General features: G+C 41.5%; 1 protein-coding gene across 4 annotated transcripts in view; it reads right to left on the reverse strand.

The window, feature by feature from the left end:
* Window positions 1-3,140: 3,140 nt before the first annotated feature.
* Window positions 3,141-20,179, reverse strand: part of RAD18 (RAD18 E3 ubiquitin protein ligase) — a 133,281-nt gene continuing 116,242 nt past the window's right edge. For 3 of the 4 annotated variants that reach the window (XM_054035662.1, XM_054035660.1, XM_054035663.1), the window contains one exon: window positions 3,141-6,072. In XM_054035662.1, coding sequence (XP_053891637.1) covers window positions 5,973-6,072 — 100 coding nt within the window. In that variant the 3' untranslated portion in view covers window positions 3,141-5,972. The remainder of the gene's footprint in view (window positions 6,073-20,179) is intronic. The other variant, XM_054035661.1, reaches the window with a different exon arrangement.

Here is a 20,179-nt window from a genome sequence, read left to right on the forward strand (position 1 = left end):
ATATAGGAAGCCTGGGTTGGAATTAATCCCAAATCTCATGAATCCCAGTCCAGACTATCCCTTCCCTACTCCTGCATCATTACCCATCCCACACAGAGCATGTCATGGCATGATGAGGACATTACAGACTTTTCACAGAAGCTGCAACCATGCTATATATTAAAACTAGAAATGTCTTGAAAACAACAACAATCATGTCCAGTTGGGATACTTAGTCAACAAAATTCACCATCGCTCAGTGGTGTCAAAAATCAGACAAACTCTTCTTGGTAATGTTTTGGGCTCTAGCATCAACTGAAAGATTATATCGTCTATTTTAAATAGATTAGACAAAGAGCTAATGAGAAATACCTGTCTGTAACTCCATGAGCTGCAACTGGAAACTCTGCATGATTCATGGCAGTGAGCTGAAAATCTTTCCTATCAATGAGCAAAGAAGTTCCCAAAAGCTTCTAAATAGGACACAGCATACACATTAGAAAATCATTTTGTTATGCCAAAAGTGAGCAGAGTTTTGGAAGTTATTTTCTCCTGCCTAAATTGTGCTTTTCATAATGTATGTTTGATGGTAGAGATATGAAGGCTAAAAACACTTTTGGCAGCAAAAATTAGGAGTCCAAAAATCCACCTTTCGGTCAAAAATATATTATTTCAAAGATTGCTGTTCCTAATGACAGGAATCTAGGAATTTAGCAGCCTCTATGCAACAGTCAATGGTAAGTCATCATGCTATTCCTAGTCGTAGCCATTATTAAATAATGTGAGAGTATTATGTAACTTCCCTTTAAGATACACATAGATCATAACTCTGATCCTTTAATATTCTCTCCCTAAAAGACAGTATTGTTTCAGTTCCATTAAGACAGTCTTATATAACTCTGTCCCGGTTTCAGAGTAATATAACTCGTGTTTGTAAAGAATTTAATACATAACATTGATGACAATACATCTACACCCGATACAATACATTAACTAAGTAGTATCTCCATCCTCAAATCCAAAAGGAATGAGTCAATTACCAAAACGCACCACAACATTTCTATCTGTGCATTTATTTTATAAGTGCAGCATTTGAAATACCTCCAAAGCAAGAGGAAGAGGTTTAGACAGCATCAACAGATACACACACAACTGAGACAGTGCTCTTAATGTCATATTTATCATGCTGGTGGTTGGAAATACATTGCACACACAGCTCCAGACAAGCTGGAAGAACTTTCCCACATAGCAAGAAGAGAGATTAATTGTTTTTGGGACATCAGGAATAAAGCCTTTTCCATACTTACCACAAATCCCTCATAAATAGATGGTATTGCCAGCATTCCAACACAACACGCAAAGGCAACTTCAATGGAAAGAAGTTAAGATATTCAAACAATATACAGTAGCTTTATCTTTCTACATCAATTACTTGGCATTGACAACTACTTATAGTCACCCAACAATGGCATTAAGGCTGTAGGCTGTCTCCCGGTGCTGGCCAGCTAATATGTTTTAAAAGGGACCCAACTGACTATACTTGTTTTCAAAAACACTAGCTAATACATATTGGTGAAAAAATGTTAGCTACCATGTTCTTAAACATTAGCTATTTTCCTAGTCTAGACATGACCTTAGCGAAAATCTCTTCATTGTACAGAGTATTTAATTATTCATTTCATTTAAGCAGTAATCACTTTTGTGTACAATGCTTATAACGGATGTTCTCCCTCTGTACTCTGCAATATTTTCTTTGAATGCTGCAGTATTTAGCCACCAAAAACCACCAGAGTTTTCTCAGACAGGTCACGCTTTGAGAATGTTTTTGAAGAAGGATCTTCTAACACACTGTATAGGACCTTCTTCCAAAATACCTTTCAAATTGGCATGAGGCATATTCTGAGTTGATGGAAAGGGGGATGGAGAGAATGTGCTTACCCCTTCACTCATTTTACACTAGCTTGTTCCCCTCTGTGTTCTTTTGCACAACAGGGGAACCTATGGACCCATCCCACCCAATGTTAAACCATTCTGAAAGATATACAATGTAGGTGAGAGAATGCTGCACTTACCAGCAGGCAAGAATGCGACTAGCATTGCTATAAATGTTATACAAGACCATTGATAGTTAATCATACAGTAATAACTGGCCCCCAGAATGAAAACAAACTAAAGAGAATCTGGTAAGCATGGACTTTATCATTTTGTTCCCTAAGGGCAGGTCTACACTGCAGCCGGGATTGACACTCGGAGCGATCCACCGGTCGATTTAGTGGGTCTAGTAAAGACCTACCAAATCGACTGCAGATCGCTCTCCAGTGGACCCCTGTACTCTACCCCGACAAGAAGAGTAAGATAAGTTGACGGGAGATTTTCTCCCATCGACTCCCCACAGCGTAGACCCCACATTAATGCAGTATGTTATTCACGTAGCTGGAGTTGCATAGGGTAGGTCAACTTACCACGGTAGTGTAGACATAGCTTAAGTCATAGCATCTACATGTACTTCAGTTTCAATTAGGACTGGAATGTGATCTTACTTTGGAAGTGGGATTCAGTAATAATGGATACCCTCTAATTCCATTGCTGCTTTGGGGAGACAAGATGGGTGAGGAAAGATTTTGGAGCAACTTCTGTTGGTGAAAGATAAAAGCTTTCAAGCTACACAGAGCTCTTCCTCAAGTCTCAATTGGTCCAATAAACGATATTACCTCACCTACCTTGTCTTTGTAATATCCTGGCTACAACGCTACTGCAAACAACATTGCTGCTTTGGTCAGATCTATAACCAAAATGATCTATAGGGGCATGGTAGCAAATAAGCTGAGGCCAAGGAGTTACCTTTGTTACGTGATTACAGATTCTTGCCTTTATTTACTGCTCAGTGTAATTCTTTCATGATTTCCTAAAAGAATTTAAAACCACTTCTCGATGCCCCATGTGGCTACTTCATGTCTGTCTTTGTCAGTGTTTTCTCCAGCATAAAGTCAATAATAATTAAATTAGTGGTGGTCACCAAAATTGGTGCAAACATATAAAAAAGGTAAAATCAAAATGTTAAATGACTAGAGACGTGACAGATGCAGGCAAGAAAGGGCAATTAAGTACCCATAAAGTCTTACAATGGGGAGAGAAGAAATAAATGGGTCTCAACACAGAAGCATTTGTAGAGTTTTATTAGAAAGAGACATTAGCAGACAGTATCACAAAATAAAAAGAATTAAAACAATCAGCAATGAAAACAAATTGGAAAACATATAAAAACACTAACCAGCAGATTTCTTCTGTTAAATTATTTTATATCTATCTATCTTACTGTATTGCTTGCAATGACATCACTCTAGTTTAATGATTTCTGATTTTCCATCATCTATGTATAAGACATAGGGCCATTTTGATGCTCAGGGAACAGAGTATACTGAGAGAATAGATCTCTGGAACACAGCCTTCAATCATTCACATGATTTTCCTAGAATATCCTGAATTTTGCCATGTATTTAACTTTCACAAAATATTATGTTTTAAACATTTCACTGTTTCAGGGTGACTGCTTCCAAAACTGGCTGCAGAGTATACAGAAATAACCTCGTGTACTAGTGATATCCAGAGCACAAGGAGCACACACCATGAACAGGAAAACTAACAGATCCAACTCCACCAAGATACAGTGGTTTTTATAAAGGGATTTTTTTTGTTTACATCCTCATGTGTTTATCTTTGCAAATGCACATCTTTAAAAACAAGCTGGCAATTCTATAATCTTAAACAGTTGCCTTTTGTACCAACATTAACAAACTAAAGATACTCACTACTTCAACTGAGCTATAATACTCCTTAACATTTCATCAGATTCAGAGCCTCCTGTTCGCACAACTAGTGGCAGATTAACAAGCAATGTAAAGGCCCAGATGTTGTTGCTCCTCAAATTTTATTCACACTTGTCTCTGCGGTTAAATTCCATGTATGTGCTAGTATTGGTTAAATGTTCCTTGATGCAGTTGTCCATGCCTAGCAGTGAATAAAATCATATTGATTTTTTTTTAAAGTATCTTACTAACCCCAACATGTTGTAAAAACAGGCCTATAAAAAAAACCAAGGACCTTGTCCGCAAACCCACTGAGGACATCCTCAGCCGGTATAAACTGTCATAGCTCCATTTAAGTCAAGAGATGTGACCGATATAAAAAAATGTTATAGCTTTCTCTATATAATTGTGTGGAATTTACATCCTGCTTCTGTTAGTTGCCATGAATCACAATACAATGACCCAATAAATGGAGTTAGTAGCTACCTTCTCCCAAAGGGATTGCTGTAATTGAAAATCTTAACATCCAATCTCTTATTTCTTATCTGTGCTATGACAGTTTGCTCTAGCTGCAGATATGCCCATTAGACCAGGTGTATTGTTTAATACCATGGGTTGAATAGGAATACCCTGATAGTAAACAATTTGCCCAGTAGAAGCATGGGTAATCTCAGACCTCAAAACTGTATTTTAAAATATAAATTCACAGAACCATCCACCTTAACCAGTTTTGGGATTTTGTGTGTCACACAAAACACAAAGACAAGTCATGACCAGTGCAGACTTTGCTTCCTAAGACGAAATTTGATAATTTTTAAATTAATGAAGGATGTGTTTCCTCTGCATTCGTACTATTTAAAGGAAAGAGCTCTTTTAATTTTCTCGTATTGCTTTCAACTAGAAAAACTCCTAACTTTATTAAAATATGCATATATACATTTTAATATTTATTTCACAGCTAGAATAATTGAAGTCTGAGAACCATAGAATCTGCAATTTCAATGTAATGGTTAAATTGCAATAATGAAAGATTACTAAGGAATAAGAATAACCTTACGAATATACATTCTCACACAGCATATTGCTTTGGGACTGAAATATGAAATATTTATACCACCTGCAAAATCAAATTACTCCAAAGCGACCAAATATACTAATCCCCCTGCAGTATCATCCACCTTCGGATTTCAAAAAGGCAAGGATTTTGGTTAATACCCATGCAAACAGAGCCCAACTGCCACATACATTTAAGATAAAATGCTGACAATACAAAAGGTCACTAGAATTAGATTATTCTTCAGTATGGTTTGTCTCCTGGTGGCATGTTGAACATTTTACAGTAATTCCTAGGAAATGTAGACATTTTAAATGCAGGCCTCTGTTTATCTATTTATGCAGTGGTTAAGGGACAGATTCTGAAATCCTTATTCACACTGGTCCCAGCTATGAGCTGGCCTATGCATCCCCTACCACCCAGTACAGAGGAGTCAGCATCAGACAGCTACATGCTCTCTCCTATACCAATAGATAGGGAGTCAGTCTTCTGTCTCTGCCTCCCACAGTGCACCAGTCAGCCAATTAAGCCAGGAGAGTGGAGGTAAGCAGTGCAAGGAAATGAACCAGCAAAGCCTGCTTCCCCACTTCCAGCAAGGGGGAAGTAAGGATTCAACTGAGACAATCACCATTTGGTCGGTGCTCTACTCCTGAACCAGTGCAACACCGCGTTGTCCTTTATAAGGTGCCAGTCTTGTCCATTAAGCAACACCTTGCTCCACAACTAGTCACACTGATCTCAAGAGGGCTACTTGTGGAGCAAACTACTCTTCAAGGTGAGAAAAGGTGTCAAAATTTGGTCCTAAATGATAAAAACCATTTCCCCCACAATACACTATATCTGTCATGCTAAAAATATGGGCAAAAGAGTTAAATGTTTATAGAAAGATACTGATACTGTATGTCCATTCTTAAAGTGAAATGGCCTGTGGTATTGTAAGCAAACACATTTGATGCAAAGCATAAAGTAAATCCGTTATTTCAAGGCAGTCAAAATGATATGAATACACATAATTTCAGTGCTTTAAATTCTTAAGTGCTCCAAATATGCTGGGAAAAAATAAGGAGTCTGTATGGAAACTTCGTACAGCATCCAGTTGACTGCATAGGCTTAGAAGTAAGGTGACCATATTACTAGTTCTTCCGCCGCTTACTCCTGGGAAGTACTTGACCACTTTCTGGTGTTTTGGGGCAACGTGATTTTCGTTTGCTAACTTTCACATCTGGAAAGCTGCTGTGAAAGAAAATAGAAAAGAAAATGCAATATAATTAAAAACTGAATATTTCTACTAAGAATTATAAGCATCCGGCGCACACCCTTCCTCTATATTCTTTGGGAGAATAAAACACAATACTGCTTTAACTTATTTTGTCTGCTTCATAGCCACCGGTTCGTGAAAATAAGGTGGAAAACAGAGTTCTTGGTATCAGGGTCCTCTCTACAAATAGCATTAACCCAAAAGAACAGTTGTCAGTACAGAATCTCTCTTCTGTACCTAAGGGGGCAAATCCCAACCAGCCAGAGATTCTGAACATTTATTGTCATGGAGTAAAAAGGACACCATAAACTGTTAAAATGTGGAGTGGTTGCTCTTCAAAAACATTTCAATGAATTGACAGCTTAAGACTTCAGTTCAGTAAGCAACTCTCCAGGATGCCAATATGTTTCATGCAAAGTATCAGTTCTCTTGGGTACACAGACACTCAACATAAGAGTGACAGCCTGGATCATACAGAATTAATAAAAAGACTAAACTGCAGCCCGATTAGTCCTTGAAATAATACTTTCCTGGGTCTCTAAAATTGTTCTCTAATTAGTAGCACATAGTTCTTTCTTTACTTCTCATAACTTTCATAAAAATAGACATCAAAACTTTGGCATCACGGCCACCAAATATAGTAAACCCCAATCTATGAGTCTGAAGCCTGAGAGAATGTGACTGTGACTTTATTATAGCATTCCCTATGAGGGCCCAACACTTGCAAAAGAAAAAGAAAATTACTATTTTCATAAAAAATAGCGATCACATAGCTCACTAGGGCTCCGACTCAAAAAAAGCTACTAATGTATAAAAGAACCCCATTGAAGTCAGTGGGACAGTTCCTAAACTAGTGTAAATGGGCATACTTAATTTTCAGCAGCTGAGGATCTGGCCCAATGGTGACATATAAATGCTTAAAGTTAGGCTCTTAGTTAAATGCCTTATTGCACTGGGGCCAGAGTGCTCAGTACCTTGCAGAATCCAGCCCTTAAATTTGTGAATCACTTTGCTTTTTTACCTCAGTTTTCCTATCAGTAAAATGGGAATAGTACTTACTTCATAGGAATGCTACAAAGATCCATCAGTTCTATTTTGGGTATTTCTAAGGCTCATATCTCTGTAATACCTTGTTTACATGGGGAAATTAGTGTGTAGTAAGCTAAAGTGTGAATTAAAAGCACACTAGCTACTTCGCTAGCTTGATTATCACTTCAAAAGTTTTTTTTCTTTTTCTCTTAATTAATTGGCCTCTCAGAGTTAGTAAGACAACTCCCACCTGTTTATGCTCTCTGTATGTGTGTATATATATCTCCTCATTATATGTTCCATTCTATATGCATCCGAAGAAGTGGGCTGTAGTCCACGAAAGCTTATGCTCTAATAAATTTGTTAGTCTCTAAGGTGCCACAAGTACTCCTGTTCTTCTACTAGCTACTTCGCACAACTTCTCATGTAAACACTCTTATTGCACTTTAGGGGTCCCTGGAGTGGTTTAGCCTAGTACATTTCCAAAGTGCACTAAGCTAATGTGCACAAAGGCACTGTGTGTAGCAAGAGTGTCCACACAGGGAGTTAGTGGGGAGTAGCTGGTGTACACCAGCACCTGCAGACTTTTTTCTTGGGTAGACAAGCCCTAAATGCTGTTATCCTTACTTGAGTTCTACTTTGCAGGAAAAAAAATAAACTTAAGCTTTGGAGGTTTGTTTGACAGGCAAAAGAAATCTTCAATTTAGTAATGTGGCCAGTTTACTGTTTTCTATGTACGTTTTATCAGTACCATATCAAATTATCTTGACCAGTGTTAATTGGGAAAATTTTAAGCATAATATCTATTTTCTTAAAAAAAAAAATTAATGGAGCTATCCTACCTCCTAGAATGGATCTTGAAAGGTCATTGAGTCCAGCCCCCTGCCTTCACTAGCAGGACCAAGTACTGATTTTGCCCCAGATCCTGAAGTGGCCCCCTCAAGGACTGAACTCACAACCTTGGGTTTAGCAGACCAATGCTCAAACCACTGAGCTATCCCTCCCCCCAAAGTATGAGGGTATCAAGATCCAAGTTTATGCCATTTATGTTAGACATACTTGCACATTTTTTCACAAGCAATCCCCAATTTTTTTTTTTTTTAAATACATTGACAAGATGTCCTAACCTCCTGTGGAGACAGTATGTCAGTAAATGAGGCGTAAACACCCAATCTGCCTGCCATTTAAATGACGCACCCCAAATTACTGATGTCTCAGCAAGATAGTCTCTGCAACTTTGCCGTCTAGCTTCCTAAACAACTAATTTTCCTTGTGAAAAAGGGCTACATTATTCTTGCTCTAATACTGTAAAATTCCTAGCTAATAAAATGACAGTGTGTGCATGTGTGTTTAAATTGGTAAGGAAAGGCCAATCTACGCAGTTCCTCCCATACATCCACACCCATCAATGTGTATTCAGGCAGTGCCATGGAGTTGGAACACCTATGCTAAATCTTGTTGCTTCCTGTTGATGTCCATTTCCTTGCTCTAATCCCATTCCTGGTTCATTTTCTCACTGGCTGTAGTTCAGTTAAAACAACAAAAATTTGGCTGCTGCCCTGGGTATGCTAGTGTTAGGTAAAAAGCAAGTCCTCACTCACCTCTCCAGCACCCGAGTTCGTGCGGAGTTGGTATGGGGCTCACAATCTGTCAGAGACCAGACACCAATTCGTTGATCAACGGGCTCACACTATCCTTAGCTTGAAAAGCTTCAGAGTAAGTGTGGCAAGTTTATTAGGGGTGAGCATCAATATTTATACACAGAAGTAAACAAAGTGATTAACAGATCATAATGGTCATGTATAATCAATCAAGATTCTACAGGATAAAACAGGTTAAAATGTAAATTCAGAAAGAGAAAAGGGGAGATGACTACTTAAGGGGAGGGGGGTGTTATGAGTAGTTCGCAGGTCAGAGCTTTGATTAAAAGTTCAGACAGAGACATCAAGTCTGGGTTAAGTTTAAGCTCATCAAAAGTTCAGACTCAACATTCCTCCATTTGTAGCTTTGGGATAACTATTTACCAAAAGCTACACCCCATTTTAAGGAGCCAAGGGCCGCTTGGCAATTTCAGCCTGGGCCAACTCGAAGAGAGTAAGGCCCTTGGCTGAAGTAGGAAAAGAATAAACTGACCCACATGAGTCTATGAGGGAGGGGACACACTGAATACAGCAACACAGTATTATAAGGATTACTATGGCCCCAACAATACCCACCAAGAGTTTTTTTAACCCACCCAAATCCAGGCAGCCAATTTCATAAGGATCCCCACCAATTATAAGGTGGCTGGCCAGAGGAGTAGTTCTTAGCCATTTCCCTTAGATGTTTGGTACATTGAAAAGTGTCAGAGTAGGTGTCATTTACAAAAACACAGCATTCTTCATTTATGAGGGCACAAGTTCCTCCCTGGGCTGCTAACATTATGTCTAAAGCCATGTGGTTTTGCAAAGCTAACTGGCGTAGCTGGGACATTTCCCCGGCCTGATTCTCAAATAGGGTCGCAGTTTCATTGGTTAAAGATTCTAGTAGTCCCTGTTCTGCATTTACTGGAAATTGAGTACATACCCAGCAATTACTTCTATTTCCTAAAATACGAGTTTTAACCTCATGGGAATATCTAATAAAAGCATTATCTTCATAAGTAGAAAATAAACTAAAAAGGCATAATAAAAAACATACAGTTGTCAGAATAAAAGGTCCTCTCATTTTTGCCGAGTCAATTTAAGTCTGATGTCTGAAAGAGGTAAGCTGGTCCATTGGTCGGAGGCAGTGTCCTCAGTGGTGGCAAGAGCTGCTGGTCCGTCACTGTGGTCCACTACGGCTGGCTTGACGTGGGAGTGGTGGATCCAGGATTTGCGTCCTTCCAGGAACACTGCAGTCTGGGTTGTTAAAAGAACCTGGTGGGGTCCAGTAAACCTCGGCTGGAGGGTGTCGCCACGAACGAACTTTTTGGCCCAGACGAAGTCCCCTGGTTGGAACGGGTGGATCTGTTCTTCCAGCGGCACGGTCTGGGAAAACTGCGAGGCTTTCCAAAGGGTACGGAGGCGAGCCTGTAGGGAGAGAAACTGGCACGCGGTCATATGATCCCCTCCCAATAGTGAAACATCAGCACGTGGTAGCGCCCCGCCTTTGAAAGGGGGGTGTCCATAGAGCAGTTCAAAGGGGGATAATCCCAATACACGGGTTGGGCGAGTACGAAGGTGAAACAGGACCAAGGGAAGTACCTGAGGCCACTTTAACCCTGTTTCCTGACAGTATTTAGCCAATGTAAACTTAAGCTCCCTATTCATACGCTCAACTTTCCCGCCAGACTGGGGGTGGTAGGGTGTATGAAAGGAGTGTGAAATGCCCAGTCCTTGTTCTAAACGGCCAAGGACATGACCAGTAAAGTGAGGTCCGCGATCTGAGTCAAGCACGAGAGGGATGCCAAAACGGGGTACAATGTCTCTAAGGAGAATCTTCGCCACTGTGGCAGCAGTACAATTAGCAGTAGGAAAAGCTTCGACCCAGGAAGTCAGAGGGCAAACCAAAACAAGGAGGTGCTTTTTCCCAAAAGCCTTTGGCATATCTGCAAAGTCAATTTGAAGATGTTGAAATGGAGCAGCAGGCGGAGGTCTTCCACCCTTAATTTTGTTAAGAGGCGGAGCAGGTCCATTACGCTGACATGTGCTGCATGCTTTCACTATTGACAGGCAGTAGGGTTGAATGCCTGGAGCATACCAAAAGCGAGCGATGGTGTCCACAAGGGCGTGTGTGCCGTAGTGACCCCCCTTATCATGGTGCCAGTGAACTGCCACGGGGTATGTGGAGCGAGGGAGGCAGGCTCAGCCATCCGGCATAAGCCAGGTCCCTTATTTGTAAGATGTTATAAACTACTTCCAAACAGTCGTGCTGATCCTGGAGGACTGGCAGGTCAGGAAGCAAGGTAGCTGGATTAAGGGGCCCACATCTTTCAAAAATTAGGTTAGTGTCTTTTAAGAGTTCGGCCTCTAGCTGTTGCTGACGATGGGCCGAAAAGACTTGGGTTGTGCCCCTACGCAGAAGGGCTGACAAGGCATGAGAGGTCCAAACCGTGGTAAAATGACCCAGGGTCAGGCTCTTTGCCTTTGTGATCAGCAGGGCAGCTGCTGCCAGAGTCCGGGTGCAGGATGGGGTTCCCTGAGCGACAGGGTCGATCTGCTGAGAGTAAAAAGCAAGCGGGAAATGGTGGGGCCCGCTCAGCTGGGTAAGGACGCCACTAGCAATTCCGCCCCTCTCGTGGACAAAAAGGTGAAAGGGTTGCTGTAATTGGGGGGGGGGGGGCGGAGAGACATGGAGGAGGCCACACTGTCCTTGAGTAACTGAAAGGCTTGGATTGTGTCCGGGGACCACTGCAAAGGGTCAGGAGCAAGGTTAGCAGTGAGTCGGTGGAACGGTTTGCTTAACTCCCCGCAGGACGGCAACCAGGGGTGACAGAAGCCAATTAATTCTAAGAAACGTTGAAGTTGTTTCTTGGTGTTTGGCAGAGGGCAGTTTTGGATAGTCTTTATGCGGACTGGGTCCATTTGTCTCCCCTCTGGGGTTAACAGGAAGCCCAGATATCGGACCTTCTGTGAGACCCACTGAATCTTGTTAGGGTCTATCTTGTGGCCTCTGGTGTGTAGGTATAATAAAAGTGCCTTACCATCGATGCGGAGGGCAGCTTCTTCGCGGTTACCTAATAGGATGTCATCTACGTATAGGACTAACGTGGATCCCTGCGGACTGGTGAAGCCTTCCAAGTCGTGCCGGAGGCATTGGCTGAAAATCATGGGGCTGTCTCTGTAGCCTTGAGGAAGTCGTTGCCAGACATAACTTTGTCCCTCCCAGGTGAAACCAAAGAGATACTGAGAGTCTGGGTGCACAGGAATGCTGAAAAAGGCTGATTTTAAGTCAATAACAGTGAACCACTCAGCATCCCAGGGGATTTGGCTGATGAGAGTAGCTGGATCAGGAACTACTGCATGAAGAGGGACCACCTACTGATTAACAACCCGTAGATCCTGTACAAAGCGCCAACGAATAGGGTCTCCGTCCTTTTTAGGAGGCTTTTTGACAGGCAGTATAGGGGTGTTACAGGGAGTGCGCTGAGGGCGGACTAGCTTTTGTGCAATGAATCCCTCGATAATGGGGTGGATGCCCTCCCGGGCTTCCAGTGACAGGGGGTATTGAGGGACTGACGGGGGGGTTAAGGAGGGCTTCACTTGAATCCTTACTGGCTCTGCTGAAAGGAGCAGGCCTACATCAGTGTCAGAAATTCCCCAGAGGGTTAAAGGCAAGTCAGTGAGGTCAGGGGAGGGGGGGGGGGGGTTCCCAATTACCCTGAGTTGGGTCCGAATCTCCTAACACTGTCATCAATAATCCTACCCCTTCAGGAGTGCAGGTTAAAGTAGCCTCAAGCTTACAGAGTAAATCCCGGCCCATCAAAGGGATCAGACAAGCTGGGGAAAAAAGAAAATGGTGAGAAAAACATTTATCAGCATAAATAACATTTAGAGGCAAAGGGAGTCCCAGAGACTGTGGGTTGCCCTCCACCCCAGTTGCAGTTTTAACCTGGATAGCCAGGGAGAGGGGGCATGATTTAAAAGAGAGAAAGTAGCTCCAGTATCATTGAGGAAGGAGACAGGCAGTCCCTGGACTGAAAGGGTTAGAGGAGGCTCTTTGCTGGGAGGGGAGAAAGTGAGGAAGGAGCCGGCTAAAGACATTAAGGAAATAAGACCATCACATTGTTTGCCTTCGCCCCCGGGGTACCGTCATTGAGGAGGCTGAGTTTGCTGCAGCTGCTGCTGTTGCCAGTAGTTGATCCAGGCCTGGGGAACGGGCTGAGCTGGTGGTGCAGGGGTGTATTCGTCCCTGGTGTAAGTATCTGCGGATGTGACCGGACCCTCTGGGCGTCCCCAGGGGAGGGGTATGCAACCTGCTGCATCTGCTTGATCTTTTGCCTAGTAATTACTCCTCCCGAGGTGTGCCCTTCCATTTCCCCCTTATCCCTCTGCAGAGATTCCGATCTGGAGTCCTGCAGATTCCCCTCTGCGCCCTGGAGAGAGTCCCCCTGCGGAGGAATAGGGGCAGGTGCAGTGGGGACCAACTGACGAGTCAAAACACGCCGTGGTTTACACCCTTCATCGAAATAACATGGAGGGGGGTTCACTCTCGGGAGAATACCTGACTGCCATAATTTTTAAAGATTTCCACAGCTCTGCTGCTGTGTCCCAACAAAACCAGTAACATAACTGTCCCGGATGGTCTTTTTCGATCTGGCTCCTTACTCCTCTTAAGGCAGCCTGTTCGAAAGAGCCATACGAAGGCCACCTCATCTCCGGGTCGGCCAATACCGCGGTATACCCAGTCCAATTCCTTACACACAGTGTGTACAACTTCCTCCTAGACATTCCTGTCTGTACTGGGAGTTTCCCTTCGTTCCATAACTTATTTACAATCCCCAACGGACTCTCAAGAGGCACGCTAGTCCCTTGATCCATGGTGTCTGACAGGAGCCCTCCAACTGGCGTTTACCCTGCTGTCCAGTACACGACCCCTCAATATTGAATTGGCTGGGAGAAATCTCCCGTGGCGCCTGCCAATTCGTATATGAGTGGTCTGACCACTGGACAGAGGCACCGCACCAGAAGGAAATCCCGGACAAGCCCCCAAATTGTTAGGTAAAAAGCAAGTCCTCACTCACCTCTCCAGCACCCGAGTTCGTGCGGAGTTGGTATGGGGCTCACAATCTGTCAGAGACCAGACACCAATTCGTTGATCAACGGGCTCACACTATCCTTAGCTTGAAAAGCTTCAGAGTAAGTGTGGCAAGTTTATTAGGGGTGAGCATCAATATTTATACACAGAAGTAAACAAAGTGATTAACAGATCATAATGGTCATGTATAATCAATCAAGATTCTACAGGATAAAACAGGTTAAAATGTAAATTCAGAAAGAGAAAAGGGGAGATGACTACTTAAGGGGAGGGGGGTGTTATGAGTAGTTCGCAGGTCAGAGCTTTGATTAAAAGTTCAGACAGAGACATCAAGTCTGGGTTAAGTTTAAGCTCATCAAAAGTTCAGACTCAACACTAGAGGGAGAAGGCTACACAGAGTGTAGAGAAAGTGAGTGGCTGCTGTCATGAGAAAGTGTCCCCCAAGCTTTTGAGGGAGAAACTGTCTAGTCACCACCACCTGACTACCTCTCTTTCTCCCCCCCAAAAGAGTCTTGATAAAAGAACGGGTGCACAGCAAGGGGAATATTTTATATTCTGCCTTTTTTTAATTTTTTTTTTTTTTTTTTTTTTTTACAAAAACACATGGATTTGATTTTACAATAAATAACTTCTCATATGCCATGTTTCGATGTTAGCTGCATCATTTTGGGGCTCTAGCCACAGTAAATGTTAAATTCCCTTATTTTAACTACCAGTTAACCTCCCCCCTCCACCCGCCAAAAAAGATCTCCAGCCTGTTAGTATCAGTAAAAATTTCCTATGGCTCACAAATAAAGAAAAAGATTATAGAACTGAGACTGAAGCACGATGTTCATCTTTAATCTGCAGTATAAAGCAATTTTGTTAACGATGGAACAAGATATTTATGTATAGTTTACAAAGGAAAATTCCACTGAAGCAGGATGTCAGCTATGGAGATATGTTTCAGAAAAGTTATTTGAAACCATAAACTGGACTGTGTTTTCCAGGTTAATTAGCTGACATTCTTGCCTCACAAGGCTCTGCTGCAGCTGAAATTAAATGTTTATTGCTTATTGAAAACACAACCATCAGGCACTTTCTTGGTGTTACAAAATATTGGAAGAATAATACAGTTGCTCCCTTCAGTGTTTCTGAAGAAAGAGTAAAATTCTCTTTATTTTTATTTTGAAAGATAACCCTCCGGTATCACGGCTAATGTTGACAAAGCAGTATAGGTAAGTTATTGAAAGAGGTCTACTTAAAATGGAACTCTTCCCGGCAATAAAGAGCTTGAGAGAAGTTACAAATGATATTTGCCATAGCTCCCAATTAAAAAAAAGAACTTTTGGGGAGTTTTCTTGAGACAGACCCCATTTGCCAGACAGGGGCGGCTCTATGTATTTTGCTGCCCCAACACGGCAGTCAGGCGGCTTCCGGCGGCGCGCCTGCGGGAGGTCCGCTGGTAATGCGGATTCGGCAACATGCTTGCGGGAGGTCCGCCAAATTGCCGCTGAAGCCGCGGGACCGGCGGACCTCCTGCAGGCATGCCGCCAAAGGCTCCCTGATTGCTGCCCCCACAGCGACCGGCAGGCCATCCACCGCAGCTTGCCGCCCTAGGCACGCACTTGGTGCGCTGGTGCCTGGAGCGGCCCCCTTTGCCAGAGGATCTTCACACTTACGACCAATGATTTTCCATCACCAACTCAAAGAAATAGGGTTTTTTCCTTATTCACAGAGTTAATTAAAATTGAGTAGAATTTGGGTGTGTTTAAATTAGGCAGCTAAATTGCCTCTCTCAGGCCTGGTCTACACTGGAGGGGGGGGATTGATCTAAGTTACACAACTTCAGCTACATAAATAACGTAGCTGAAGTCAACATACTTAGATCTACTTACCGCAGTGTCTTCACTGTGGTAAGTCGACAGCTGATGCTCCCCCGTCAACTCCGCCTATGCCTCTCGCCCTGGTGGAGTACCAGAGTTGACGGGAGAGCGCTCGGCGGTTGATTTATCGCATTTAGGCTAGACACGATAAATCGACCCCTGCTGGATCGATTGCTGCCCGTTGATCCAGCTGGTAATGTAGACAAGCCCTCAGACTAACAGCTTGGAATCCCATGTAGTGATGACATGAGTGATATAATGTTCACCAATCCATAGCTATTACAATACCAGAATTTGCCACAAAAATACAGTCTGTTTTTATCATTTGCCAAAATGTGTCCAGGAAAAATAATCTGGCTAAACTGGGAATTGCAACTGAGGGTAAAAATGGAAAAGTCTGAAGTGCCAAAATTACCGCCTCCAACAACTGGAGTTTGACTGGAACAACTCATATTTCAGAGCCCAGTCCTGCATTGAAATGAGAGCAGAAGGGCCCCAGCACCTGTATGAAACTCCTGCAAAGTCACGGACCATGTCCCTGAACATCAGGGTGAACACTAGAATGCTCAGGATTTACAATGCTCCTTTGCTGGTTTGTGTGGCCCTAAGAACCCCTGAATGCCTACAGGCAAATGGATCCCTGTTATGTAACTGGACCTGATCCTCAGCTGACCTAAACAAGCTGGCGTGCACACTGTTCCTTTGGGGACAGTTACTGAGAATGTCCAATGGCTAAAGGCTGGACACTGCAGGGGAATGCTTCAAGGGAACTCAGAGATTGGGGTGCACATATTGTTAACCTGCAAGGTACAGTAAGGGTTAGCATTGCCCAGAGGAGAGTGTTTGCATGGTTAATAGGCTAGTGGTGGCAGCTAACAGCCAGATAAGCACAAGCAAAGCTTCCTCTTGCTGTAGGCAGTGGGGTAATAAGGTGACTCAGAGTCCTGTGCATCTCAAAAAAGCATCACAGCTTGATTAAATCCTACTCAGTTACCCACAGAATGAAGCAAACAACAGAATGTACCTGACCTCATCCAAGCCCTCCCTGGCTAATGAAGCTGCAAACCTAAGAACTTTGAGAAATTGATTTCTGCATGCATGGGGGAAGTGAGGGAATCAAAACAGAGGCGACCATTTCCCTCTTCCAGTCTTGCCCAAAACCCAATTCTGGCTGCTTTTGATCCCCAGCACGTTAGTGGAAGACAACATATTAGCTTTAATCCAGAAAAAAAAAATCTATACCTTTAAAAATTAAATAAAATATTAAATTATATATATTATATATATACATCCACCCCCTTCTCTGCTACAGCTCACAGTGCTGCATCATTTAAATTCAATGCAAGTGGTGTGGCTGTATAGCGTGAAATATCTCATTACTGTAACACATTGCTAAAGGCAGCTCCACGTTGAACTGAAACACATAAGCCAACTTATGAAAGTATTCATAACAGATCTAGGTTGCTGCAGCTCTTTTACAAGTTTGCCAAATTCCAAAATGTCATTTTTGAAACATCAGCATCAGAGCTTATTCAGAACACAAAATATGCCAGAGTGGTTTCTTTTGGTATCTATTTACCAGATTCTTGCAAATTAACCAGTTTCAGTCAAAGAAACATTCAGTGCACGTGACATGCATGCAAAGGAAAGGGATATAAACCTTCATGCTTTAGAGCATTAGTCAACCTCTAATTATATGGACCCTGGATGGTATTCAGAGCACTTGCTGGTGGTCACATGGTGCTGGTTTCACATCCTTTTTTCCAGATACTAATTATATTACATACATTAAATACTTTCTTGATGTTACTTTTCCTAAAAACAATTGCCATAGTTGCCACAGGATGTTATTTGACTGTAAACGAGAGGTGGTGTTTTATGGAGTCATGACGGGCAGAGGAGATTTTCCATGAAACGCTTTCTATTAGGAGGTGATCTGCATCATAGAAAAGTTTGGGAACAATTGTCCTTCCAATGCAGGATTGTTTCCTGAAGTACATTTATTAGTACTTTGCTGGGTCTAGATTGAAGTGTCATTTCCTCAGCTCAAGCAGATGGATCACGCTGGTGTGACGTATTTTCTGATATTTACTTCACTATTTCTATCAAAACCCTGCTCTTGCACAACCCAAAATAATCTCTCTCCATCCATAAAATTTATACCTTTAAAGTTTTTGTAGACCATTATTCGGTCTTCATTTAGTCACTGCTTAGCCAGGCAATTATTGTGGCAAATTAACTTCATTAATACTTCCTCTAGTCCCTTGATAATTTTTGTTGCTCCCTTCTGATATCCCTCTGATTTCTTAACATCTCTCTAGTAATGAGGACTCCAGAAATCAATTCAATATTCCAGATCATACCAGAACTGATTAGACACTGATTATTGCCTCCCTAATCCATTACACAATGCCTCTGCCAAGGAGTATGGCAGCACAGTTGGCCAAAATAATTTTGCTTTTCAGTATACATACTCTTGTCTAATATGCTCTTCACTATCATACCCAAGTCTCTTTCAATTTTACTCATTCCCAGCTTCCTCCCACTTAATACTGTGTATGCATTTCAGATTATTAGTTTCCATTTTCTAAGACGAGTCTAACTTTGTTATTTTTCACTCTCTAGGATGCTTTATATACTGTGTCCCAAAAAAGAACTCAGTGTTCCAACATATGGCCCTCAACATTGTAACAGTAGCCATTCCATGATGTAGCAGCCAAGCATGAAGTCATCTATTTGCTGAAATGTATAAGCAGTTAGGAGGAAGAGGATACACCATGAGAAGTGCAAATATAGCTGTTTTTAGGGATATGGGATAAGCATTAGATTGGGTAGCAAGCAGAGTCATTGGTTTAAGGGAGCACAGTATGTCAGCAAGAAGCAGAAACAGTCCCTAGGACATTTATAGGCCAAGTGCATCAATCTGTAACGAATTTGCATTCCACAAATGTGAAGAGACTGGCTACCCAAGCATTACATAAATTCAAAACATACAACTCTCTGCTCTCATGCCAGCTTCCTTTCATTTTGTTTAATAAAAACGTGACCTTAATTATCTATTTAAACCTGAAGGACATTATAAATTATTCCCCACCAAATATCCCTTCAGCTTAGTGCATAATGTAAAACCCTGCTCCCTCTCTAGTGTTTTTTCTCTCTTCAGAAAAATTCATTGGAAAACGATTTGTGTGTACTTGGGTTTCAAGAAGTTTTAGCAATACCAATTTTATTTCTATATGAATGAACATTTCATATAACGCTGCCTCTATCCCCGTATGTTTAAGCCAATTTAAAACTGATTTTTCTAAAGTCATCCAAAAAGTAATTTCTTTCATCTAGTGCTATACTACTTAAAAACAAATTTTGTTTATAAAAAAAAACACACTTAAAATTTGCTTGTTGTCAGAAGCAGTATACAATTAATTTATATTTACTTTGCAGAAATACCCTAATAGAGTATTTTAACAAAATATTTGTAACATATTAAGCTACAATATAAATGTTTACTATCAGATCAAGTTTTGTTCAAAATGTAGAGTTTATAAAAGAAAAATATTATTTAAAAAAGATTTTACAAAACCAGAGCCTCATACAAGCCTCTGTTATTGAAACTGTAATTTCATTTTAGAAGCAAACATCCCTTACAATATTTTCAACCCAAATATAACAGAATTTAATTTATGCATGAGAACCAGTGAAATTCCCTAGAAACAAAAATTAAACCCAGTAAGTTTATTTTCTTTGTTCAAAGAAATGTTAAAGTAAACAGCAAAAATAGTGAAAAGTTAGATTATTAAAATTTAAAGACCTAAAAAGCTAAGCCTAATTGTGCTGTTCATTTACTTACTTTTCTTCATTCACCACATAGTTAAGGAGGTTTACCTTTTAAAGTTTTAACTGTATTGTACTTTTAAAATGAAACTTTATTCTGCAAACTACGTGGTGATCATTACAGATGAAAGGCAATCAATTAGCACAGTAACGGAAACGCTGATGTAAACACTCAAAGACCAAACTAAAGTACTTCTGTATATAAAAAGAAAGCAACAGCATGAGGCCTCGATGTAGGAAGTACACTTAAGGATATGCTTAACTTTACACATATGATCAGGTTTCACAGAAGTAAGCCAAGCCCACGCTTAACATGCATAGGCATGTGACTTTCTGAATAAGTAACACTGAAACTTTATACAATGACAGGTTTCAGAATCGAAGCCGTGTTAGTCTGTATCCGCAAAAAGAACAGGAGTACTCCTGTTCTTTTTGTGAAACTTTATAATTATTACTGAACCAGAACAGATGTGTGTTGCACAAACTTTTTTTTCAGCCAATAGCGATTAAAAACAACCCAAGGGCCCACTCAGCAAACCTTTACTCACATGGTCTTTGTCTTCAGTGGAGCTGTTCACGTGAGTTAGGGTTTGCAGGATCAGGACCAAAATGTAGGGCTCTGGTGTCATAGAAGCTTATT

Source organism: Malaclemys terrapin, chromosome 7 (assembly GCF_027887155.1).
Source record: "Malaclemys terrapin pileata isolate rMalTer1 chromosome 7, rMalTer1.hap1, whole genome shotgun sequence".
NCBI lineage: Eukaryota > Metazoa > Chordata > Testudines > Emydidae > Malaclemys > Malaclemys terrapin.